At 38.6% G+C, this 25,744-nt stretch overlaps 2 protein-coding genes across 2 annotated transcripts; one reads left to right on the plus strand and one right to left on the minus strand.

Annotated features, from left to right (window-relative positions):
• Nucleotides 1-249: 249 nt before the first annotated feature.
• On the minus strand, nucleotides 250-6,719 carry LOC149004115 (uncharacterized). Its single transcript, XM_089168616.1, has 3 exons — nucleotides 6,276-6,719; nucleotides 1,385-1,540; nucleotides 250-610 (listed from the first exon to the last, which is right to left on the minus strand). Exons 1-3 carry the CDS (start codon nucleotides 6,567-6,569, stop codon nucleotides 542-544), a joined length of 519 nt encoding a protein of 172 aa, XP_089024742.1. The 5' UTR covers nucleotides 6,570-6,719; the 3' UTR covers nucleotides 250-541.
• An 841-nt stretch (nucleotides 6,720-7,560) lies between these two features.
• Nucleotides 7,561-25,256, plus strand: LOC149004116 (P-loop containing nucleoside triphosphate hydrolases superfamily protein). Its single transcript, XM_089168833.1, has 14 exons — nucleotides 7,561-7,833; nucleotides 10,134-10,288; nucleotides 10,528-10,689; nucleotides 11,053-11,180; nucleotides 12,289-12,433; nucleotides 12,541-12,824; nucleotides 14,540-14,664; nucleotides 22,180-22,223; nucleotides 22,514-22,645; nucleotides 22,814-22,891; nucleotides 23,682-23,764; nucleotides 23,851-23,973; nucleotides 24,367-24,427; nucleotides 24,510-25,256. Exons 1-14 carry the CDS (start codon nucleotides 7,710-7,712, stop codon nucleotides 24,675-24,677), a joined length of 1,812 nt encoding a protein of 603 aa, XP_089024959.1. The 5' UTR covers nucleotides 7,561-7,709; the 3' UTR covers nucleotides 24,678-25,256.
• Nucleotides 25,257-25,744: the final 488 nt, after the last annotated feature.

A 25,744-nucleotide genomic window follows, 5' to 3' on the forward strand; every position in this document is an offset into this window, starting at 1 on the left:
TCAGTTAAAGGGGGGTGGGGGGGGAAAAGGGGAATGGGGGGGTGTGTGGGGGTTTTCCCCCCCCCCTTTAAGGACTCGACTCCCTATGGTCTAAACAAGAAAACCAAACGGAATTATGATCCAGAAATTTGAAACCCTGAATTCATGTAACCAAACAGGCCCATGACCAACGACCGGCCCCTAGGGGAAAAAAGGGGGGGGGGCCCCAGGGGAAAAAGGCCCAAAAAAAAGGAGCAAATATTTGGCATATCAATGGCAAAACTGAAAATATTCCTCTTTTTATGCACAGAATCATATGCAGTATAAAAGGAACACTAAATGAGGTGTTAATTGGGTTTCAGGAAGGCACTTCCTCAACAGACAAAACTGTTGAGCAGGAAGAACCAACAATAATACATCAGATGGCATGGTTTGAACACTTTCTGCACAGCTTATGATTTGTTAATTTTCGATTAATCATCTCATGTCTCTACAGCAGCTTAGTGCACTCCCTCTTTGCTCTTCAATGTTCTCGAATCCGCATCATGATCAACACGGGCTTTCAGCCTAAATTCAAATCCAAATTGGTTTCACTCAATTCCTGGGGTGCTGATTGATCCTTGTCAGCTCCCTGAAATATGAATTGATAGAAAAGTTCATTCAGGAACTTGTTAGAATTTGTATTATGATTGTAGAGTATCCAAGAAATATATGAGGATAATTCTTCGAGGTATTTAAATAGCAACAAATTAAGGGAGCTCCTTTAGAACAGGAAGCAACATTAAGAATAACAAGCTGTGAAGCTGGACTATCCAATAAATGGTTAACTGTTGGATACGGACTATTCAGGTATTGGGTCTATAATACGTCAGACTATTATCTGAAGGCTTAAGACTCAGAGTCATTTTGCTCATGTCAACAGACGAGATGGGAGTATAATGGAAAAATTTGAAGATAAGACCCTCATTCTGGAACTAGCACCAACAGATACAGGGCTACACCTTGGGATCTTATCATGCACATTGACCAATCTGGATATGGGTTGGCCGTACTGCTCTCCCCATTGCCCCCTACTCTATCAAATAACAGCTGACAAAAGCTTTGTTGTGCCGGACAGGGATTCGGATCCAAAAGCACTCTGCTACAAAGGTCAATAGAAATGGAAAGCTAAAAATGGCAAAACAATCAGAAAGGAAGGGAAGGCTGAACTTGTAACAAGGACTGCCTAAATTGCAAAGGACAGTTTCCAATGCATGGTAGGATTACCTTGAACCATCAACCCAATTCCCAACCCCTGAACTCCACAGAGAGGAAACCACAACAGATACACTGGGGGGGGGGGGGGGGGGGAATGAAAAAAACAAGAAACAGAAGAAGAAAGAAAGAAAATAACTGTTGACTTTACCTGAGCTTCTTCCCTTGGGGTATCATTAGTGTCAGGTTTTCCATTGGGATCCTCACTCTTGGACTCTGCCCCAGTAGACGGATCAGTGTCACTTGGTTCAGCCTTCTCATCAGTCTTCTCAGCTTCTTCTTTATTCTGATTATCTAGTACAGCAACCTGCATTATCAAGCAATAAGCTAAGTCCAGTAGTCATCACCACATTCAAACCACCAGTCAACTAACAATAAGCGATTACAAGTATCAGTATATGTATCAGTGTCATTAAAGAACCTCTAGAAAGGAAATGCAAAATACAGTTCAGCATTTTTTCACAGGAGTACACAAAATCCATGCTCCTTTGCAAAATATAGTTGCTTTCACATATTTCCGACTCGTTGGGGGGGGCCGTGTGTTGGGGGTTGGGGGCTGGCCCTCGGAGGGGGGGGGGGTGCCCTTGGCGCTGTGGGTCATATACCACTACAGTTGAAAATTGAAGGCCGTACTTTTTATTTACATGGATATATCTTTACCCAGCAGCTGAAAGTATAAGAAGTTCTAATGAGATATTCACAATCTTCAGAATGGGGGCTTGACATTACTCCAATTGGTACTGGAATTGACCCAAATAAGGATCAAATCCAAGTTTGAAAGCATTGGTTGAAAACTAAATTGAAATACCAAAACTCTGACAAAATAATGTGGTTTGGCACTTCCCAATGAAATGGCATGCAGGTTGAGAGGTCATCAATGATTCAATTTTTCACTGAAAAACCACATTCTGGCTTCTATCACAGTCCACAAAAACCACAATCCCAAGTCTTGCTTGAAAGATGACATAAAAGGGGGCATACATGCAGAGTAAGGAAGAAGCACACAAACCAAGGAATCAAATCTTGATATTTTTAATTGCACCAGTTAAATGGGTGTTAAATGTATCGGATCTCTCAGGGATATTATTGTAAACACAGTAATGTCCAATATTTTGGTGTTGAGTCTAGGCATTCAGCAGTGGATCTGATGATCCTACTATAATCTTTTCCTTCTATTCAAGCATAAACAAAATCCCTTTCCTTTCCTTCCCTTCTCTTCTCATTCTCTTCTTTCATATGAACAGGTATGGTTTCAGATTCTCTTACACAGTACATACATCTGCAGATACGTATCAGAAAACCAAGGCACTGAGATGATAAAAACAGATATAATACTTGAACACAAAAGACAGAAAAAGGGAGACTGCTTGAAAATCCCACTTCTCTTTTTCATCTGAGATTGGGACACCTTGAAACCAATTGTTATTGACAACTCAACTATGACCTTTCCTCCATTTGTTGCTCATTGTGAGCTTGTGGACTCCTAGGAACTCCTATATGGCTGTACAAGCAGCTCCCCTTTTTAGTCACTAACAGTAACAATTAGAGAGGAAGAAGATTGCAACAACTGCAGTAACAGGCTAGCAGCCACTAACAATGAAAGAAGGGCAAGAGGAAAAGAAAGAACAAAAATGGGGGAGAGAATGCTAGCACTAGTAGCCTTCACTGGCAAACGAAGAGTAAAAGTAATGGAAAAAAGTGAAGAACATCACTGCAGCTGCCAATGAAAGAGAAGGAGGTGAAGGAGAAGCAGAAAATGAGGGAGACCAAAAATCACATTAGCTGTTGTAGCAGCTGCCTCTAGAAAAGAAGTAGGAAATACTAGAGAAAGGGGATGAGAATAAGATTGCAGTAGATGCCGCCAGCAATTGGAAAAGAGGCATTCCAGTTTTGGTCTCCTCCCCTCCTTCAACCTCTTCTTCTTCCATTTGATGTCCATGTGAGGTGTAAGCCTGTAAGCACAGAGCCAGAATGAAAAGGTGGGCAGAGATCTCAAAGAAAGAGTGGCTGGGGAGTGATGGGAAGAGACAAAATATGATACTATTAGTGAAGGGCCATTTCTGTCACCACAGACATTAACTAAGATCCATCCATATAGATTCAAAGCCTGCTAAAGATTGAAAATGAGTTTGAGGAGTTTACCCACCCAAAGAACCTTGTAAAGTGAAGACAGCTGAATCATTACAAATCTGAAGTAAAGTCAAATCTATACAATTAAGAGCAAGACCCTTTCGAAGCTAAAATTCTTCATTTTAAGCATCAGTCATTTATGTAAGTAAAAAGAGTCAGACTTCTTTACCCTCTTGAAATAAAAAATAAAAGAGATAAATAAAGAAAGAAAGAAGAAGAAGAAGCAGAAAAAGAAACTAGTGAAGAACAATTTATATTTAACCCACCATCCCACCTTCCCCCACAAAAACCAAAAGACATACATTTTATGTGCTGCTTTTTCCTGCCTATGTCCTGAGAAGACAATACAACCATCCACTGCTAGGCTTGCCTTGCTGCCATACAACTATGATTAGCCCATTTGCAATTTGTGACAATCTCCCATGCACATCTTCAGGCAATTCACTTGTAGAACTTTCTTCCTTTTTTATAATGTGATATATTTCTACATGTTTCTTAGTTGTGGCATATTATGCCTTAAAACAATATTTATCCAGCATATCTTCATCTCTTGGCATCTCTTAAAACCACATCCCCAATATACCAATTGATAATCTATAATCAATAGATTCAATACACTACACATACAAGCATATGGTTGATCTCTTAGAAATGTTTGAAAAATATGAACAAGTTTGCAAACAACTGCTGTTTGAGCTCAATGGAAGGTCAAAATCAAATGAAAATTAGTTTGAGTAGGAGAAGGTCGTCAAGCGGAAGGGGACTACATGTTAATTAGATTATGAAGGATAACCAGAGGAGCTGCAGTAAACATGTTTTGTTAAATATTTAATGAACATAGTTTACATACTTCCCCATGCTTGGCATTGGTTATAGTTAGTTTGACAAAACATGGAATGCATGACCATGCTGTTTCCAGGATTCTGCACTTCCCAGCGGAGAAAATAACCATCTTAAAAATCACATCAGATCCCAACTGTTCTAAAGTAATCAGTAATAAGTAAATTCGATTGGAGAATTATCTAATACATTTTGCAAAATACCATTCTGGTAAAAAGAAATGACAAAACACATTCAGTTGCACCTGACAAATAAAAAGATGTACTATCCCTGGTCTACTTCCTTAGTTCCCATGTCCAGAGACAACACCTCCCCCCCCCCCCCCCAAAAAAAAAAAAAAAAAAAGAAGAAGAAGAAGAAGAAGAAAAAAAAGAAAGAAAGAATTAAAAGAAAAATTATAAGGATGGATGATTCACAATGTGAATATCAATAGAATCCAGAATTAAGCAGAGTTTATAGAGTTCAGTTAGCGTAAATAGAAATAGGAATTAAGGTTACAATTAATGATGATTCCTATATCTTAGTTTAATCATGAGAGGTATAGGATTAAATTGTATGGAAGGAAGTAGAGAGGAATTTAAAGATTAAAGTGAGGTGAGAATATTCCAAAAAGATGGACGGAAAATTTTATAAACAGCTGTGCAACATTGTATGGAACTGAATGCTAGGAAACAGAAAAGAAAAATAAATAAAAAATAACAGCAACAATAACATAAACTGGGAGGAAGTGCAATAAGAATATTGAAATGGATGGTGGCAAGAATAGGAGGGGCAAAATTAGAAGTAAATACATCCTAAAACTTCATGTTTGCACAGATAAGTATGAAAATGAACAAAAATTGGTTAATAATTGTCTGATCAAATGCAATGAAGGCGTAGGAATGCACTAGCAAAAAGTGATATCAAGCAACATTGTGGTGGTGGTAGAAGAAGAAGGATAAAGCTGAAGATCAGAATTAAAGTGGGGTGGGGAAGTGGACACAACACACGGATGCACGTATGTACAGCTGCTAATGCTCTCAATAGAAAGAGGGAAAGTTGAAAGCAAAACAGGATCCACATGACTGATCCTGAGCACTTGGGATAATGACGATTGATGAGTTGTGCTTAGTCCATTGGATTCCCAATGCCAGCGTACAGACATGATGTTTTAGAGTGCAACTGACATGGTAATACAATTGTAAAAGGAAGCCAGTACTTCGCTTATATTCTTCTTCTTCTTCTTCTTCTTCTTCTCTGTCTTTCAATAAGACAATTGAACAAATCTTGAAGATCTTTATATAGTTAAACCCCTTAAATGTCACTCGGGAGCTTCAAGTTTGCCAGAAGAAAAATTCCGAATACATAAGAGAAAGGGAGAAAGAGGGGTTAGGGGGTGAGCAGAGGAACTACAAAGGTTTCTTTGAAGGATTTCCAAAAGCTAACCCTCCAGACCAGCTTATCAAGATTCTACCCTCAATGAGTAATCCAAACTTCAAGCACACTTCACATTCTCATTGTTTTTTACATGCCTCGTAACTTCATTGTCTTGCAATTACTAAATTCATAAATTGTCTTGAAATGCATTGAACAAAGTATTTAGTTTCAATCCTTCTGAAAAATTCTCAAATCCCATTTTCCAACATACAAGAGCCTACTCTATCAATCCTCTTCCGTTTGTGATAATCTTAGGCCTAATTTTGGGATCTCTCACAATGCATAATCATATATATTAGGAATCTTAATGACTATAATTGATTAATAAGCCTCAAACAAAACACAAACCCTAACTACGGAAGCCAACCCACAGTCTCATTGTTTAGAAAAACCAGGTTCCATGTCAAATAATTCAAGAAATCCCAACCAAGCGAAATTCACCTAAAAACAAAGCCCCAAACCATATTCCTGGCATAAATTACCATAATAGTTGTTAAGATGACTCAAAAGAAGAAGAAAAAAAACCCAAACAAACAAACAAGCAGGAAAACAAAATCCAAGAGAAGAAAAACCGAGAATCGAAGAAACAAAATCAGAGAAACAGAACTCAAATTTGAAACAACGAAAGAAGCAAACCGCAAGTTCAATATCATTACCGGGACATATCGGAATTTCCTTCGAGGTGGCTCTTCAAGTTCAGCAACAACGCCGTCATCCTTCGAAGTAGTCTTATCTCCATTATTATTGCTATGAGAAAGAGGAGACCACTTGTAGAGCAGAAGATGAGAACCGTTATTTCCGTTAAACTGCGAAGACTGACGATTCGCAGTGTTAGGCCGTGACACGTGGATCCATTTCTTCTTCCATTTTCTCACTGGTCCACTGAACACGGTCGTTGGTCCGCCATACCGAGTCGATGACCTTCCGAGTCGCGCCCCAACTCCCTCCATTTTCTCTGCTAATTTCGATTGAGGGATTGGCGGACTCTGGCGGATCGGCCAAGTTTAAAAATCTATCTTCTCTCTCTACTTTCGCGCTTCCAAAGTTCTATCTTTCTCTTTTTCTCTCAGTTCGTAAATCTTCTCTCTTTCTTCTTTTTTGTTTTTGTTTTCTTCGTTTATAGAACGGGGCATTTTATACATTGGGAAGAGCGGTTGTTACATAGGGAAATTCGTCCAGATCAGTGCAATGACTCTTCAGCTTGAAACAACGACTGTTGGATTGGGATCTCAATCGAAATTTTCGATTTCGATAGTTTAAAAAAGCGCAGTCGAGATTGAAATCTTGATCCGACGATTGTAAATTTCGCTAAATTGAAGCAAGGTCCATTACATAGCTGTGCTACTCCCCTGGCCCTATTTGGAGGTGTTGTGATTTTACCAATTGAGCCACCCTTTGTAGTTAACACGTTTGAATCACCTCCCTCAAGAGAGAATTATTTGCTCCCCTCCCCGAGGCTTGTCGACAAGGACCACAACACAATAAGAGTAAAGCCACCTGTGAATATTTACAAAATAAATAAGTGATCGGACCCTAATGGCTCCCACATGAACCATACTCCTATCATTTGGTCAAAAAACATTATTAAAACACATATCTCTGGTGATCTAAACTCAGCTTTAACTGCAAAAAAACAAGACCATGGAGACTGCTTTTGGAATTAATGGGCCGGAGTCTGATCTCCCATGACTCATAAAACCTTGTGGACGATTTTCGAATTGATGGGCCGGACCTCCGTTCACAGCTTTTGGGCTGATGCTTATAAGACCACAGACATGGGCTTTTTATTAATGGGCCACGGCCTTTATCTCTCATCATTCACCTGTCATTCATTTTTTTTATTTAGATGTATGACATGTGTTTCAACATCTCACCGAATAGTTGAAATCTATTTATAAAAAAATCATAATGGCCCATTTTGGAAAATGGTCCGCTCAGCTCACCGCTCCGCAAGTCTAATTTGATAGCTTTTCAGTTTTGCCGCCGCTGTTCAGGAAAGAAAGAACCTTCGAATCCAAGAGATAGCTTCGAATTGGACTTGAGTTTTCTGCAATTAGGGAGAGTCGAGGTTAAGCGTCTGAAGAGAGAAAATGGCCGCTCTGAAACGAATTTTCAGTTCAGGCCAGACCTGGCGAACGATCAACTACGTTAAATTCTTGAGATCATATTCTTCACCTTCTGCAACTAGACATCCTCAACACCGTTTTGATTACAGTAAGTATACGTTTTCATATTTTTAGGTCAGTGACGGATGTAAATTTTGCTTTTTCGCCACTTGCACTCAAGTCTATGTAAACTTGGCTGAATTTGCCTGGATTACTAATTGCACAGTTCAATCTACATTATGATTCTTGACGTGGTTTAAGTTCTGTAGCTCTAATTATTTGGGATATCTTCGTGACTGGAAATAGGGTAAGCATAATCCAGCTACGGCTTAAACCATGTAAATTTTATGGCTAACTATGGATAATATAGTTGTAATTGTTTTTATTTGCAGTCTCCAGTGGTTATTATCTTACAATGTCCAAATTAGTCTCGGATTTCTGATGGTTGTTTAGCTCATCTGTTTCGTTTCTGTAGTTTTGGGAGCCAAGTACGATGTCTCCTTTCCCATGAAATTGGAATGGAAAATGACTAATTATCTTACCTTTGGCAGAATGGCTTGTCTGTTGAAAAGAATATGTGGGGATGTTAGGGAGTCTCGAATTTGAGGAACAATCACACAATGAAATAAAGAATAAAAAATTGAAGACAGAACAAGCAGATTTTACTTGGGAAACCCTCAAGGGGAAGAAAACCCATCACTGCCAAACAATCCACTAGTTTCAAAAATCTGAAAATTCAGTTACAAAGGAGGAGAGTTACATATTCATACCAAAAACCTTAAACTGAGATATAATCAACACCGTACATATCTCAAGGTAATTTGGGCCATCGGATGAAGAATTTCCATGCAAATCGGGTACAGCAAAATTATTTTTGGCACCCCCTGTAGACACACAGAATTAGACCCACATACATAATATCACATGGCAAAAACATATATAATTTCTATCTTGTGTTATCTTGTTCCCTGTAAACTAAAAACTTAAATATTGCAAAATCTATTAGTTCTAATTTTAATTTATGGAACACCTTTCTAAGAAGATGAAAGTTAAGCTAAATATGTGAGCTTGAGTCCTTAAAAAATTCTACAGTTATTGGATTATGCCTGTGTTCTGAGAACTCCCACCATGGTTTTGAGAACTCTGGCTACAAGTAAGGCTTTATAATTTGATTGCCCTAAAACAAGAAGGGGTTAATTACAAATTACATGTCGATCAAAGTGAAGCATAAAAGCCATTTAATTGCAAAGCATCCATTGGAGGATATACCAAAAGGGTTATTGAATCTTTCTCAAACCATGCCAGATAATTCGCTTCTACCTTAACCTGTGTTCTTACATATGCCTTCAAGGACTTGTTTCTTTAGTTGGGTTGTTTGCTTCCTCTTCTGCCCCTTAACTGGAACTATTTTTTTTTTTTTTTGAACGGACCCATGATCCGAATTCAAACAAAATTTTGATTTTTAATATTGAGTAAGATCTGACCTTGTGTGAAAGCCCTCAGCACTGGGTTCACACTATCTGATCCATGAAAGTTCAGTTTGTAGTTTTATATGATTAGGATTAGGAAATAACCTGATAATATAGTTGATATGTTGTTGTCACTCCTATTTTTATAATTGCTAATATTACTGCATGTGCACCTCTTTGTGTTTTGAGGGTTGAATGAACATCTATGCCATTAGGCTTGCAACCCCCCCCCCCCCACACACACACACACGCAAAAGGAAAAATAAATAACATTAGGCCTAGTGAAACTTATTCTTGTCGTCTTTGTTAATTTATACTATTTCTGTGTGCTTTTGACTGCTCAGAGGCCAGATCCTCAGACCCACCCCACCCCCCCCCCCCCCCAAAAAAAGGGAGGAGGAGGAGGAAAGATAAAGCAGGTTTCTTACTGGGTTAAAGTTCAAACATGTCAATATCCAGTCCAGTTACAACTCTATTTTATGAGTAACCCACTTTATCTTAGGGTCCTAATAGTGAATGTCCTGCAATATTCAATCAACTCCTTGTTGCTCCTCCAATAAAATTTTCAAGAATTCTTAGAAGTGACTCAAAAAGGATGCATTTCTTCTTTTTCTTTCTCTCTTTTTCTTGGGTTTTTTTTTTTTTTTTGGGGGGGGTTCGGGGGAAAGAGGAATGAATTGAAACAGTTTGCGTAGTTTGGTTTCTTTGCTGTGTCCTGTTTTCCTTCCTTCAATGTACAGGAGTGATTGAAGTTAATTTAAAGGATTCTAGACTTTTGTTTGCGGATCCATGGCTTTGGTAAAACGTGTAGCCTACTATTGTGCTGGATCCTTATATTGCCTAGTTATATTCCTAAGTCTGCTTTAATATTTTGACCTTTGTATGTTTTAGAAGTGGGAAGATCTGTTGCTCAAATTACTCTTCCTGTTGGCTCGTGCAGTGCCTATAGCATACAGCATGCAGCCCAGAACATCTGAAGGATCATCTGTAGAAACAGTATCAGGTTTTTCTGGTTCATTTTCAGTACTCCCAGCTGTCTTGGCTGGGATCCTAGGATTTGGACTGAAACAAATATCTTATGCAGATGCCAATACAGTAAGGGGTTATTCCTTGCACACTAGCATTTTCTTGGGGTTCATCTTGTTTTCTGCCTTCAATCTCTCTGTTCATATAGTTTTGTTGTTTTAATTGATCAATTTAACAGCTTAAATTGTGTTCTTCTCCTACTTAAGTGGAATTAATGGAATCGCTGGCAGTCTTTACATGTGTACTCAATGAAGATTTAAACCAGAGAGCTTTGAATAGTTTTCTAGTGTGGACTTTTCTTTCTGCAGGCTGATCCTCAGGTTCCTTCGCCGCCAGAATCTGCATCAAGCTACACTGATATGGAGAAAGTGGCTAAGCAAGAACGAATTCGATTGGAAGAGTTGCTTAGAAGTAGAGGAATGCCTTATGGCTCCTATCCTAGATTTACTGTTGCTGTGAAGGGTCAAATGGTGAGAATTCTAGGTCTTTTCAACCCTTCAATTAGTATGCCTGTGTGTATGTTATAGAATTTCATTATGAAACACAAAACATACTAGGCAGACATTAGTGCCACTTATTGCATGTTCAGACAAGAAAATTACCGCTTGTGTGGGGGCTTGGGGAGGAATCCTCGACATGGAGTGTGTGATTGTTAGACCTATATACTCTGAAGTTGCCTTCAACTAGATGATAGTGCTTTTTCTTGAGCTGGATATTACAACAGACTTGTCTGATAGCACTGAAGTTCCAATAAGTTTCATCCTAGTTGTGGCAATTAACTGTTATTTTAGTATCATTGTTGCAATGCTTACAATTTTAGTGTTCTGTCATAGGTCACAATCAAATTCCAAATTCCTCCAACCTGTAAAGTGCCGCAATTGATTGTGGACCTTGTTTCACTTCTTGGATTGAAGGCTGATGAACATGGTGGATCAGATATGGTACTGCGTTCCTGGGACAGGTTTGTAGTAGCAAAAGTACCAGTGTTCCTTTAGTTCTTCTCAGTTAGCCTATGTAAATATCCTTTTCTATGGGTGAAACAGAACATCTTTTACTAGTATGTTAGTGCATATTGGTTTTATTTCGTTACACTAGAGTTAATGTCTTTCACTTTACTTTTGGCTGGCTACGTAATCCATTGAAATCCAGGTCTGGTAGCTGTAGAACACCCAAAAGGGCCAAAACCATTTTTTTCTCACTAGTACAAAGGACACCCAGTTCAAAAGACCATAAAACTTTTTTTGTACTACATATCAGTTTTCCATCTTATGGGTAGTTGTTAGCTGAATATCAAATATTTTCTAGGATATGTGAATGGAGAGCAGTAATGAAGTTTGGGTCCACTTGGTGGCTGCTGGATCTAATGTATGAGATGAAGCCAAATGGATCCTTTCCCCTATTTAACAAATAAGTATGTGGACTTGCGTTATTTTATTTTATTATTATTTTTTTGAGGGTTGGGGGGGGGGTTTGGTATCAAATTTATGTGTGCCATTTTAATATTGTTGTGGTTCAATTTGGCACTCAGTTTGTAGATAGACTTACTTTTCAAGTTGTTCACCAGATTATTTTGGTTTTCATGCCCAATAGAGGAAGTCTGAGCTGGCATATGAATAGGGTATAGCTGCAAAGGATGGTGCACTGTCTTGTGATATTGTTATTAATTAAGGGAACTGTTTACTTCCTATGCTTCTCGTATGGTGCAACGACAACAATCCCCAATTCAGCCCTGAGTCTGATCCAACATTCAGGAAAATGCCAAGCTTAGTGGGGTCTGTCACATGGATCCTTACCCTCCGATAGGCTGTATCCAAGGTCATACTTGGAAAAAGACCTAGACTGTGCATGTCCTTCCTCACAACTTAATTTCTGCCATTAATTGACCCTCCACTGAATTTCTCACTTTCTTTTGGATCCAGCCTTTTTTTTTTTTTTTTTTTAAACTTTCCCCTCTTTAGTGAAACCGTTCAGACATTGATATGCTTTTTTAAGGCTTCCATCATTTATTTAGTGCATTGCTTTTCCTGAAAGTTTTTATTTGATCCTCTTTTTTTCATTTGTTTTTTCAGTACAGTTGCCTGGCAGATGGCATTGAGACGCACAGAAATCCAAAAGGAAGTTGGAGGAGATAAGGAAATTTCACATGGCAAGGATGAAAGTGAGAGAGATTTATGTATACTCATATTTCAGTCGCTTATCAGCTCTGACAATGCGGTTATTACTCAAGTTTTCCTTTTCAATATCAGACATTATCATATTTCAGGACATTGGAATTGTATGTTTAGCTTATGCTTGTTTCACATATGAACCAATTATTTCAGGAAATTGAGTTCATGAAGCAGGGGAGCTTCACTGACAAGGAGCTTGATGCTTTGGTATCCGCACTGAAATTAGCTGGTGGAAGAATGGCTGCTAGGAGGGCCCTAGAAAGAAGATCAGTAGGACCAGAAAACAAACCGTATAATGAACGCACACCTTCTGCTGAAAAATCAGCGGCTGCATTGGAGGCCATGGGAGTGAGAGTTTTTGGACTAAAGAGATCCATTGGGGAATTTGATAATGAAATATCATGGGATAATATTGCAGGATATGATCAACAAAAACGGTAATAAATGAGTATTCACGCATTACTTTTTTCTGTAATTTTTTTTATTCTTATTGTTGGTTTTGAATTTAGGTTTTTTTTTTCATTTTAAATTTTGTTATGCTAAATGTAATTATCTATGCCATTGGCAATAAGATAAAGTAGGTTATGATGCAGATTGCAGAGTTGTTAGAGATAAAGATACTGAGTGGGCTTTTCTTTTCAAGAATGTGAATTCAATCATGTTAGGAAGAGATATGCATGTTTGCAGGATGGTATGGATAGTTGGCTACTTGCTAGAAAATGTAGAAATTAATAATCATGCAATTTTGTCAGTGTTTGCTTTTACATCCTATATAGAGTTCCATGGATCATCCTCTGATATGAAACTCAGTGAATTTGCATTACAGACAAAATTAATATGCCACAACCCTATTGATGCCTCTGGTAGCCCCCACCCAGTAAGGAGTTACGGATCTGCTGATCCTTGTCAGCATCTGTTCAGTTGGAGTTACTTAACTAAGACTTGCTGATCCAGACTGATCCTGATCCTGATCCTTCAATCCTTTAATTATTTATGAGAGGTAAGGCATCTTTTATTATTATTAATTTCTTTTTTTGGAGGGGGGGTGTCTGGGGGATAACAATCCACAGGCTTCAGGGTGCAGAATGCAAGTTGGGTGATATGCACATGATGCTGAACTCATTGGAGCTTGTTTATCTTTGAGCCTCAAAGCGACTTTAATATTTTACAATTGACTCTAGACTCTAGGTAGACAAGTCTCTCGTGAGAAAACTACAAAGGGGGGGATGTTAGGAACCCGTGAATCAGATCCCCAAAACTAATAATATTTGATTGTTGAAATGAATGAACAAGAACAATAAGCAAGATAATCTGGTTACAATGGTGCCAGTCACCCCCACAACACACAGCTGCCCAAATACTCACATAAAATAATCCATAACCACTCCTAACATCTTACCTCTATTTATAACCCCTAATCAACCCTAATTCTCTCTCTCTCTGTCCCTCCCCCCCCCTCTCAACGTAGCATACTACCGTGATCCCAAGGTCCTATCAGGGGATGATAGAAGCAAACAGGGTACGGTGACTAACAGGGTGAGGTATTTCCAATTATGGTTTGGTTACATCAGGATTTAGTCTTACAAGATCTTGTTTTAGAAAAAATATCATTGGAATATCGAATATGCCTGATGCTTCTCAATATTCCTTGAAATTGAGCACTGATGTAAACTTGCTTTTGACACTTTGTTTAGCTAGATAGCAAATAAGACATCCTAACCTGAGGCAAGTTAATGTGCAAGCAACAAGCACTCCGAAGCCACCATTTCCATCATGGTCCTGCCACCATATTTTGTGATGGCAACAAGGTGAAGATACCCTTTTCATGAGTTTTGTAGCCTTTGTTGATTTCGGAACATTTTACCATGTATATTCCCTTAGTGTATGCGACTTGAAATTCACATCTCTACCTACAACCTAGTTGGATTATGTATTATTTTCATGTCATATGGTAGACAAAAATGTATATGTGTATGTGATATCGGTTCATCTACATGTATGCATAGTGTTTCCATTGGTGCTTGACTGAAATGTGTTATATCATTGGATGTTTTCAAGTGCCTCTCTATGTTAGTCTACTCGTCTTTCTTAAACTCAAAAAAAAATTCATGCTATAGAAGCTAGGAGTTGTCGTTCACTGTGTATTTTGCAGTGAAATAGAGGACATTATACTGCTGGCTCTGCAAAGCCCTGAAGTATATGATGATATTGCTCGTGGAACCCGGTGTAAGTTTGAGTCCAACAGACCACGTGCCGTGCTTTTTGAAGGTCCACCAGGTTTGTCATCTAATCCATGATGGTCAATTGGATTAATAGTTTTATGGACCTTTCTTATGTTAAATTTAGTGCCGCCTTATAGTTGATGGTTGATTCAAGATTAATTTTTTATCATGAATCTTCCTAAGATGTTTTTAATTAGCATGGAAAGCTGTATATGTGCAATTTCTGAATCCTGTGAGAAATCCAAGGCCATTTACCTGTGGTTATGCTTTTCCATGCCATGTTTATTTAAAAATAGAAGAAGACAAATCCAAGTTTACCTTGTCATTGTCACTTTTGACTATACTTAGGCAAGTATCAGACATAGGAATATTAGAGATATGTTCATGATTGAATGTGTTTTAATTAAGAGAGACCAGAGAGTATTGTTTTTTTTGTTTTATATAACTGTAATCAGGGCGGTAATAAAAAATTTATGTATGTCTTATGTTATTATACATAAAAATCTATATTCTATAGTACAAGAGACATGTGAAATTTAAATCCATTTAATATGGTTTCTTCCATCTTTAAATCTCTTCTAAAAGGCCTTCTCTTTGAAATTATTCAACATTCTATTCTTACTTATGAAAGTTCATATGCAAAACAATAATTTTCTAGCTAGATGTATATGGTTTTCTATTCTGTAGTCAACTTTGCCAGTATACAATGTTTGTGTCAATGATATCCTAATACTTGATCAAGTCAGGTCCTTAGAAACTGCCTAATGTTATGAATACCATCATTCCAAGAACATCCTTTGGATATTGCCAAATCATGGTTCTGTCAGAGGATGCTAGTTTGAATAATTTTAGTATTCACCTAAGGAGTGATATGGTCCTGATTGAAGGAGTCAAAAGAGCTAGTCGGAGGCCTAAAATGTCCACTGGAGAAGTCATAAGGGAATACATGCAAAGTCTTGGGCTTTTTCCAAGTATGACCATGGATATAGCCCTTTTTCTTTTCTTTTTTTGGGTTTTGGTTTTTTTATTTATTTATTTATTTTTTTGGGGGGGGGGGGGGGAGGCAAGGATCCTTGTTGCAAACCCCATTTTAGCTAGGACCCTCCTTACTGGCTGAGCTGAGACCCACTGCTTTTACTTACATCCTGCACTTCCATTATTTTCTATCTTTGCTTTTGTCATTTGCAGTTTACATCACTTATCTTATTTCCATCCCTCTTCTCTCAATCTCTTCATTTGCTTTTCATGTTTAGACACCCCCCCGCCTCCCTTTTTTTCTTTACTTTGTTTTGTTTGGATTTTTGTAGCCAATGCCTTTAAGTCGAGACAAGGCCGAAAAAGAAAGAAGAAAAAAACACCAACAGAAAAAAGAAACACACATCCACATGCACACACCAAAAAGAAAAAAGAAACAAGGTGTTGCACATAAAACTAGTTGTTAAAGCTGTGTTGTTGTATTCTTCAAGTTCTTGTTTGAGGTAGCTAGAAGAAACAAAACAAGGAATGTCCAGTAGACCAGGCAAACCGAGGTTCTGGAGGGGGACTGGAAGCCCAGACATTGATAGATTGACAATTATGTTGACGGTGATATGTTGTTTGTGTCTTGTTTGGTAACAAGTTCCTGTAGTAATGATGCTGACAGCTAGACTAGAATCTTCTTTATCTACATACTAAAAATAGAGTTGCATTTGTCATGCTTGACCAAAAAGTTCTGTAGGTGATTCTTCATGGAGCAAACTTCTCAAAAATCATACATATGGTGACCCCCCCCCCCCCCTTTTTTTTTCCAAAAAATAGTAATTTTCTCCCCCTCTCATGGAAGGGATCTATCATGTTAAGGGAATCCATCACATTATTTTTGTTGAAGTATACGAGTTTTACTGTTCACGTGACGTTTATGCTATTGTTTTGATTATATTTTCTATTTCTATGTGGGTCTTCTCATAGTTGGGAGTTTTAAACTGTTTTATTTTGGTGGTAGTTTTTTTTGACTTTCTTTTTGGGTTGAGTTCTCTGTTATTTTGTTTCCTTCTTCGGGCTTCTTGTCTCTCGTTGTATTAGATTCTTGCTTATGTCTCTTGATTCGACTCTTTGCTGTCCGGTCTTTCTCGTTCTTCTCTCTCTTCTCTTCTTCTTATTCTCTCTTTTCTCTGTTCGTTCCTGCTTTTTGTTGTTTGCTTGTTTTCTACTGGTTCGAGCTTGATGTGTATTTGAATGTTTCTGTCTCCTTGAATCCTTTTGTTCCCGTTTCTGTTGAGTCCGTTAGTGAGACATTCTGGTGATATCCTCTCGTTTTCCACTTGGTGACACTTTTTTGCACCTTGGACGTAGGAGGAGGGTCGTTCCGTTCGATGTGTGTGGTCTAGGTGAATCGTTCCTGTATCTGTCTCGTCCATAATATCGCATTAGGTGGCTGCCCCGTGGGTTTCGAGTATTGACCACTTTTGATTCGCTCGTGCCTGTTAGTGGTCTTTTGGAGGTCGTGGTGTTCCTGTCTATGGACATCTCACTTTGTACTCATTCGCTGCACTTAGTGGGCTTGTTGGGCCACATGCCAGTGGGCTGCCTTGCCAATCATGCCGTTTCGATGGTGGTGCTGATATTGTGCACAATGATAGTGGTTGATCTTCTTCGGGGACTTGTCTAGACTCAGGATGATGTGCCTATCCTTCGCCGTTGCAATATTGCTGGCGCTTCCACTCCCTGACTTTTGCTCCACACTTTCTTATGCGGGTAACACATCACTTCTCACTTCTACTCCCACCCCTTGGTCTCGTTCGGGCCTCTTCCTATATGCGGTGTCTCCTTTTTGCTCTTTTTCTAATCTACCACTAATTCTGTTATCATGCTTGGGACTTCCACACCTATTCTGGCTCTGGGTGTTTCTCCTACACCTTCTCTTACTTTATCATCCGTGCTTCATGTTGCTAACTTTCTTTTTAACTTATTATCTCGTTGTCTTACTAGCACTACTCGCTCTGTGCTTTTACTCCCCTTATTGTGTTTTCCGGGACCTTCCGTGGGAGCGTTGGTGGGGGTGTGGCGGACTCTACTATTTGAACTATGCTACCCCTATTGCGGCTCTTTTTGATGTTGTGTCGATGCTCTCCGGCCCGTTTGGCCATCTGTCTTTACCTGATTGATTTTATTTCCTTCTTTTATCGGTGTCTGATTTTGTGGCGTGTGAGTTGGGCATCTCGTGCCACCTATCCTCCACGCTCTATCTCTCGTAGTGAGTCCTTATTTTTCTTGTTCATTCCGATATTTGGGGCCCTTGTAGATTAGTAATGGCTGGTTTTCGATATTTTGTTACTTTTGTGGCGATTTCTCCCGTCTTCTGGTTGTATCTTTTAGGATCGGACAAAGTTCTTAACTACATTTAAGTTTATTCATGAAATTCGACTCATTTTCTCTTCCTATTAAATTTTTCGATCTGATAATGCTTTAGAATATGTGCAACATGATATATCTAACTTGTGTGATTCTCTTGGAATGATTCATCAAACCAGTTGTTCATTCACTCCCCACTATGGAGTGGCTGGCAATCGTCACCTCTTGGAGGTTGCCGCGCTTTTTGATTCGGATGAATGTTACAAGGTGGTGTGATGCAATTTTGCTCTGGTCATTTAATTACCGCATGCCTATGCCTTTGCTTTCGAAACTCCTTTTTCAATTGTTTTTCCCAATGAGAACCATTTTCAATTCCACCCAATTTTTGGTTGTGTGTTTTGTTCCTACCACATCCTTTGGATAAACTTTTCCCCCGTTCTATTGTGTATTTTTCTTGGGTACTCCGAACTCGGTTTTCTGCTATGATCCGGTTCTTCGCACAATTTACGTGCGGATGTGACCTTTTTGAGACACTCCTTATTATCTTAGTCATCGTGTCTGTTGTGTGTTTTGGATGATACTCCTCCTTTCCCTTTTTGTTCCTTCCACTAGCAATGTTCCTCTCGGGTTTATCGTGGACATAGTTGCGTAACATATTGTGGATAGTGGTTCCTCCTAACAATATTGCGGCTCTCCTTTAGTGGAGCCTGGCTGCCCTACGGATGTTCCTTCTTCATCCTCTCCACCGGCGGATTCTTCAGTGGAGATCCCACTCGCCTCGATGACTTACCAATTGCTTTAAGGAAAGGTACTCGTACTTGCACTTTACACTCTAACATTGTTTATCCTGTTTCCAATTTTGTTTCTACCTCTCACCCCCCCCCTATCTTTCGTTGCCTTGCTTTGTTTATGTCTACCGTTCATATTCCAACCCATCATCCGAGCTCTTAATTCATGGCTGGAAAGCCGCTATGGATGTGGAAATGGATGCTTTACATTCTCGTCATACATGGTCTTTAGTCAACTTACCTCCGGGAAGATGTGGTCCGTTGTCGGTGGGTGTATACTATTAAGTACCATTCAATGGTCGGTTGAAAGCTTAAGGCCCGCTTGGTGGCTAAGGGCTATACACAAACATATGGTGTGATTATTTTGAGACTTTTTCTCCGTGGCAAGACTTAATTATGTCCGTGTCTTGATATCTTTGGTGGAATTATGATTGGACTCTTTTTCAGCTTGACATAAAAAATGCATTCTTATGTGGTGATTTTCATGAAGAGGTTTACATGGAGCAACCTCCGGGTATGTTGCTCGGGGGAGGCGTGTTCGTGTTTGCGGGCTTCATAGCGATTTATGGACTCAACGTCTCCACGGGCTTGGTTTGAGAATTTAACAAGCTTGGAGTCTTTGGTTTTGCGTGTTACTCCGTCACTTTTGTTTGTTGCGGCGGGGTGATTGTGTTGTCATTATGGCGGTTTGGTTGATGATATTGTCCTTTTAGGCAATGATGTTGATGCAATCCATACGGTTAAGGCACACTTACAAAAATATTTCCAAACCAAAGATTTAAGTGATCTACATATTTCTTGGGGATTGAGTGATCCGTATTTAAAAGGAGTAGTTTGTCCAAGAAGTATGTGTTGGATCTTTTGCTGAGACCGGCATGCTTGCTTCTAAACCTGCGACATTCCCATGGATCCTCGGTTGGTTGGCGTGATGATGGTGACTTGTTAGATGTGTCCATCGTGAGTCTTATTGGGAAACTTATTTATCTTCTTTACTCGTCCGATATTTCTTATTATGTTGGTGTGTTGAGTCGGTTATGCGTCTCCTAGGAAGGCTCTTGGGATGCGCGATGGGTGCTTCGATACCTCGGTGCTCCGGAAGGGCTCATCTATCGACCAAATCGGAGTATGGACTTGGTTGCCTTTTCGATGCGTTGGGCTGGATCCGTCATTGATCGCCGGTCACCACGGGTTATTGTCTTTTCTTGGTGGAAATCTTGTGACTCGGAAGAGTAGAACATCCACCATTGCTCATCAGTGCTGAGCTAAGATGGGCTATGGCCCACACCGTTCTGATTGATGTGGCTTCGTTCTTGTTAGAGGAAATAGGATTTCGTTTCTCCCCCTCATGGAAGGGAATGTTTCGTGATAATCGGCAGCCACTTACATTGCTAATAATCCGTGTTCCATGAGAGAACGAAGCATATGAGGTAGTTGTCACTTTGTGCGTGATGCGTGAAGAAGAAGCTTATAGCAACTCCTTTTGTGAGCTCTCTGCCAACTAACGTTTGTTCACCAGCTCGTTCGCCAGTTTTCAATCTATCCGTTGCGCGGCATGGGAGATTTGTATGCTCCAGCTTGAGGGGAGTGTTGAGTATACGTTTTCTGTTCCGTTACTATTCCTGACGAACGCTTTCTGTTCATGTTATTGTTCTGTTCTGTTCCGTGCGTTTATGCTTTGTTTTGATTATATTTTCTATTTCTAATGTGGAGTCCTGCTCTAGTTTTGGGAGTTTTAGAAAGCATAGTTTCTATTTTCAGAACTTTCTATTTGGAGTTAGGAGTTACTAAAGCTGTAATATTTTGTTTCCTTCTTCGAGGCAATTACTTGTCTCTCGTGTATTAGATTCATTAGGCTATAAATGTGCTCTGTGATTCTAGCTCTTTAGCTAAGAATCCGGTCTTTTCTACAGTTCTTCATCTCTCTCTCTCTTCTTCTTCTCTCTTTTCCTGTTCAAGTTCAACTGCTATTTTGATTGTTTAAAGCTTGTTTCCTAACAATTTTGATTAAATCAAAATGCCATCAATAAATGTTCTAGTAAAGTTTTTGGAGCAATTATAACTTTGAGATGATTATTTAGTGACAAGTATTATTAAACTGATATTCTGATGTAACAGTTGCAGTAGTAAGGACATTAACTCTTTCTTATTCTTATTGTGGATCTCATGTTAAAATTTATTTTTATTCATTTACTTAGATTAGACTCATGTTGTGATACTTGGAACCCTTTCTGGGTTTTGGAGTTGCATTTTGCTCAATGTGAAGGTGGGATGACTTGACCCAAGTTGGTTTAGCACAATAGCAAGCTGTAGACTTTCACCAGAGCACCTTCGGCTGACAATTGTCTTTTTAATTGCTAGTTTTATAAATGCTGTAAATATATCAGCTGTTTGGATTTTGATTAAGCATGGTAATTCATTAAACATTAGGGTAGTGCTGGTTATACTTGACCCAACTCCACCAGGTTTTCTGGGTTGTTTTGGAGTGATCCCAAATTCCTAATCTTTATTAGTCTATTTTGGACCAACCTTACTACGCCACATACTCCTCATGCATGTTTTGAAGTAATCTCATTTTTTTTTCTTGGACATTTCTAGAACGCTCTTATCTACCAGCATAGTCCTTATGCATGTTTAATTCTGAAGATCCTTCACGGTAGGTAACTAGCTTTACACCCCAGTGCTGCCTGCAGAATGCATTGCTACTATAAATCAGTTGATTACCATTTATGGTTGTAGAACACTAAAATCAGGTCTTCACTGCTGTGGGTGACTGTGTTGGACTTTGATATTAGACCCTATTTCATGATTCAAATACACAATTGGGCCTAGATGTGATGCAACTCCAACTACGTAATCCAAGTTATTTAACAATTAATATATCACTAGTTCAAATGGGTACAAAATGTCCTCAACGTCAAGTATATTTGTAGCCCCCCCCCCCTCTTCTTTCTTAACGACTTTCTGGCATATGTTTTTTTTTTTTTTATATTTTAAATTATTCTCTAATTTTACCACTGTTCCTTTGGTGAGGGGTCGTAATCCTTGAATCTCTCTTGTTTGTCTTGTAGTCCATGATCACGAGATCTCAATTGATTGTCACCTTCTCTGTATTGTGCATTTCATGTCTTATATTTTCTCTTTAACATAATATTAGTGAAGAAGCAGATCTTTGGGAACAGTACCATATTTACGTAATCATTTGATTGTTTGGAAGGTATGAGCCAAAACAATCTTCTACGTGTATAATAGGTTAATTCCTGGTGCTACTACATTGTTGACTAAGTTTGTGGTGTTTGTTGTACATGTTGCATCCAATAAGAAAAGAGGCAAAAATATTTTCTATTTCACATTTACAAATTTGGTCTTTGTCACCATTTCTTTCGTTTCATTGATCATTTTCTTCTAAGCGCATAGGACAGTAGGGAAACTTACACACTACTTTTGACTTATAGGGACGGGCAAGACTTCTTGTGCTCGGGTAATTGCTAATCAAGCGGTATGTCATAGAACTTCTTACTTCTGTTGTATAGTATACTTAGATGTTTTAGTTTTACTGTTAAAGGCTAGTTAGTTCCACTGTTCCACTACAGTGTATCACAGTGTGTGAGATAGTTTGGTACTTCTGGTTGAAATTATTGGCTTCATGTTTATTCAGATTAATATGGAAATGTATTCAAAAGCTAATATAATCAATATAGAACTTTTTACAGCATGTTTACTTTTACTCTTAATTAGTTTTTATCAAGACATGTACTTTACCTTTTGAAGTCATATTGCCATTGTCAGGGTGTCCCGCTGCTGTATGTGCCACTGGAGGTCGTATTGTCGAAGTATTATGGTGAAAGTGAGCGTTTGTTGGGGAATGTGTTCTCTCTCGCAAATGAGTTGCCCAAAGGTGCAATCATTTTTCTGGATGAGGTAATTGATTCAAGATGTTTTTGTTATCCCATGGTTGAACTTGTATGTTGATATCTTCTGTAAGTGAGTTTCGTTGTTCAAGGTATTATATATATATATTTATGTTGATTTTAAGATCTTAGCATTATTGATATTCTTGCTCCCTTTTTGATGCTTTTGTCCTTACAGGTGGATTCTTTTGCTGCTGCTCGGGGTAATGAAATGCATGAGGCTACACGTAGGATCTTATCTGTATTATTGCGACAGGTGAAACTGGCTTTTCATTGGTATATTGAAGTATTTTACTAGATAATTAGTCAACCATTGTTCGTACTGTTTGTTAAAATTTTTTTATTTCTCCTGTGCTTCGTCTGGTCTCCCTCCTCCACTTATCTAAATTTGAAACCTGAAATTAAGTAGTTTAAATCAGGTAGGAACGGCATCATTTTGAGGTATATTTGGTCAAGGTGACAATCAGATGGTGTTATTCTTCCTAGGACTATCAAATGTGATAATCAATACAGATTGTTTGTCTGACTAAATTTATGTGGCAGTTCAACACAGTTATGTGTAAAGATGATGCAATAAACCAGAACTATTTATTAGGAATCTGGGAAAACAACTGATCTGCTGAGAGTATTCCATGGTCTGTTCCTCTTTCTATTATTCAGCTGTCAAATTTCACTAGTGAAACCCTATGGTTGTCAAAGTTCATTAGTGGAAGTACCAATTTAGAGCCTGGTGAAACTGTGGTAAAATTTGTGACTTGGGAAGTGGAAGACTGCATTTCTGAATTCCACCCACTTAAGGAGTGCCTCTAGTAACCATACAAAATGCATCAACATTCACTCAGGAGTTCTTTATTCATTATCCTTCATTCAGTTCTGACCTGCGTTATACTTTCTTGGAGGCTGTTTTACTTGGTAGCTTGATCCTATTTATCATTACAAATTCACAAGGGTGTTCATATTGTAACATTTTATTGGTTTAACAGACACTCAGAAATGCCCTTATCTCCTACAACGTTGACAAATACTTTGTTTTTTTGTGGCTGAAGATTGATGGATTCGAGCAAGAAAATAGAGTGGTGGTTATTGCGGCAACCAATAGGAAACAAGACCTTGATCCTGCTTTGATAAGGTATACGTATGCTGTTAAGCATATGTATGCATTTGTACCTAGTGTTAGGATGGTCATCTGGCTCAACTTTATCGTTGTCCTTGCAGTCGATTTGATTCAATGATTACTTTTGGGCTACCAGATCAACAAAATCGTCAGAAAATTGCAGCGCAGTATGCCAAGCATCTCAACGAATCTGAATTAATTGAATTTGCTGCAGTTACAGAAGGGTAAGAACTCTAAATTTCCTGAATACAGTTGACATCTCAATTACATGAGAGCACCTGATGGGGGCCATTGCTTCCATTTGCTGCTGTGTCATGCAGTTGCATAGATTTGGGGATTTTGGGTGCACCATTTTTGGAAACCAAGAATCCGCATACCACTTCTGACAATCTTATAGACATTCACTAGTTTAAAATAAGACTAGGTGGAGTTGACGCCCGGGATTAGTGGATTGATCTATTTTCAACATGTGTCAATGGAATTATGGGTGCTGAGCTGCCCAGTCTTGCTTCTTGATTTTTAGGATACGCATTAGATAACATACTTGTGTTGTATGTTGCATACATTTCAGTCAACTTAATGTGGTTTTCACCATCTAATCAACATTTGATGTGTAGAATGTCCGGGAGAGATATCAGGGATATTTGCCAACAAGCAGAGCGGCATTGGGCTTCAAAGGTATCGCAGTTCAGTTTTGCTATTTTTATTTTTCTTAGTGAATAGTGATTTATATAACAAATCTGCTTAATGACTTCGATAGATAATTCGAGGACAAGCACCTAATGATGTAGAACAAGTGTATCTTCCACCACTTCAGGAATACATGGACTGTGCATTGAATCGACAGAAGGCTCTGCTAAGTATTTCAGACCAGAAAAACCAAGAGTGCAATCTTCCAATGAAAAAGAGCCCCCTAAGTTTTGAATGATGGATGGTGTATAGGCTTGTCAATCATAATGTTATAAGGTTAGATGGATAGCAGGTTTTAAGTCAAGTAGTTGATATATTCGATTTAGAAGTCATTTGTCAGTCATAAGCAATAGTTGATTTATGTTTTTACAACATGGGTTGTACCAAATACATAGTTCAAACATGTCAGTGTTACTACTACTTAACGATATATCTCCTTTGAGATTAACCCTTCTCAGAATGAAGTTATCAAGCCCAATTCTTCTGTTTCCTCTTTAGAATGTAGAACAAGTAAAGGTTAGATTTTAACATGACAACATGTTTATTCCGTTGTTCACTGTGGATGGAATGTGAATTGCCACTGATCCAAAGGTTTATTTTTCATCTTTGGCATGCCTTTCTAAAGTTTCATCATGTTTAAACCCCTAGGAGAGCGAATCATGTCAGAAATCTCTTAGCAAGAAAGACCCTAACTATGTTGTGTGCCACCGAGTGGCCGTGTTCCATTGAATAATTATTTAGAGCTTTGTTCGGCCACATCCTTTACGCACGATGAATAAATTGATTTTTACCCAAAAAATCATTTTTAAATCCCTACAAGTTTCTAATTGTAATAAACCTGGATCTAAAACAAAGTCCTGCAAAGTAAAAGATATACAATGATGACATCGAGAAGAAGAGAACTACTGAACAGCAGTTAGGTAGCAATACAACGATTTTATTTTTTTTGGAACTTCTACTGACAATCAATGTCAAATTATAAAGATGATCACTACTAGAACAAAGGCATCACAACCAAATTGAAGGGAAAGACAAAAATATAAGACAAATGGCCTGTGTTGGATGGATTCAAAAGTTGCCAGATTAGTAAACAAAGCCAAGGATGAATGACAACAGAAGAAGAGGTGGAAGGGGAGGGGTGTCTATCAAGTCTGCCACAACAAATTGGTACGTGAAAGATTCCTGGCCCATGAAAACATACTTTCCATCCTTGACTGGACGGCCCATGGATGAGAAACCCTTCTTCTGCACATGAGAATATATTCTCTACTTATTTCAACTTTGCAGGGTGTGTTAGTGAGTTGT

Source organism: Hakea prostrata, chromosome 9 (assembly GCF_041222555.1).
Source record: "Hakea prostrata isolate BN-2017 chromosome 9, UWA_Hpros_2, whole genome shotgun sequence".
Classification (NCBI taxonomy): Eukaryota; Viridiplantae; Streptophyta; class Magnoliopsida; order Proteales; family Proteaceae; genus Hakea; species Hakea prostrata.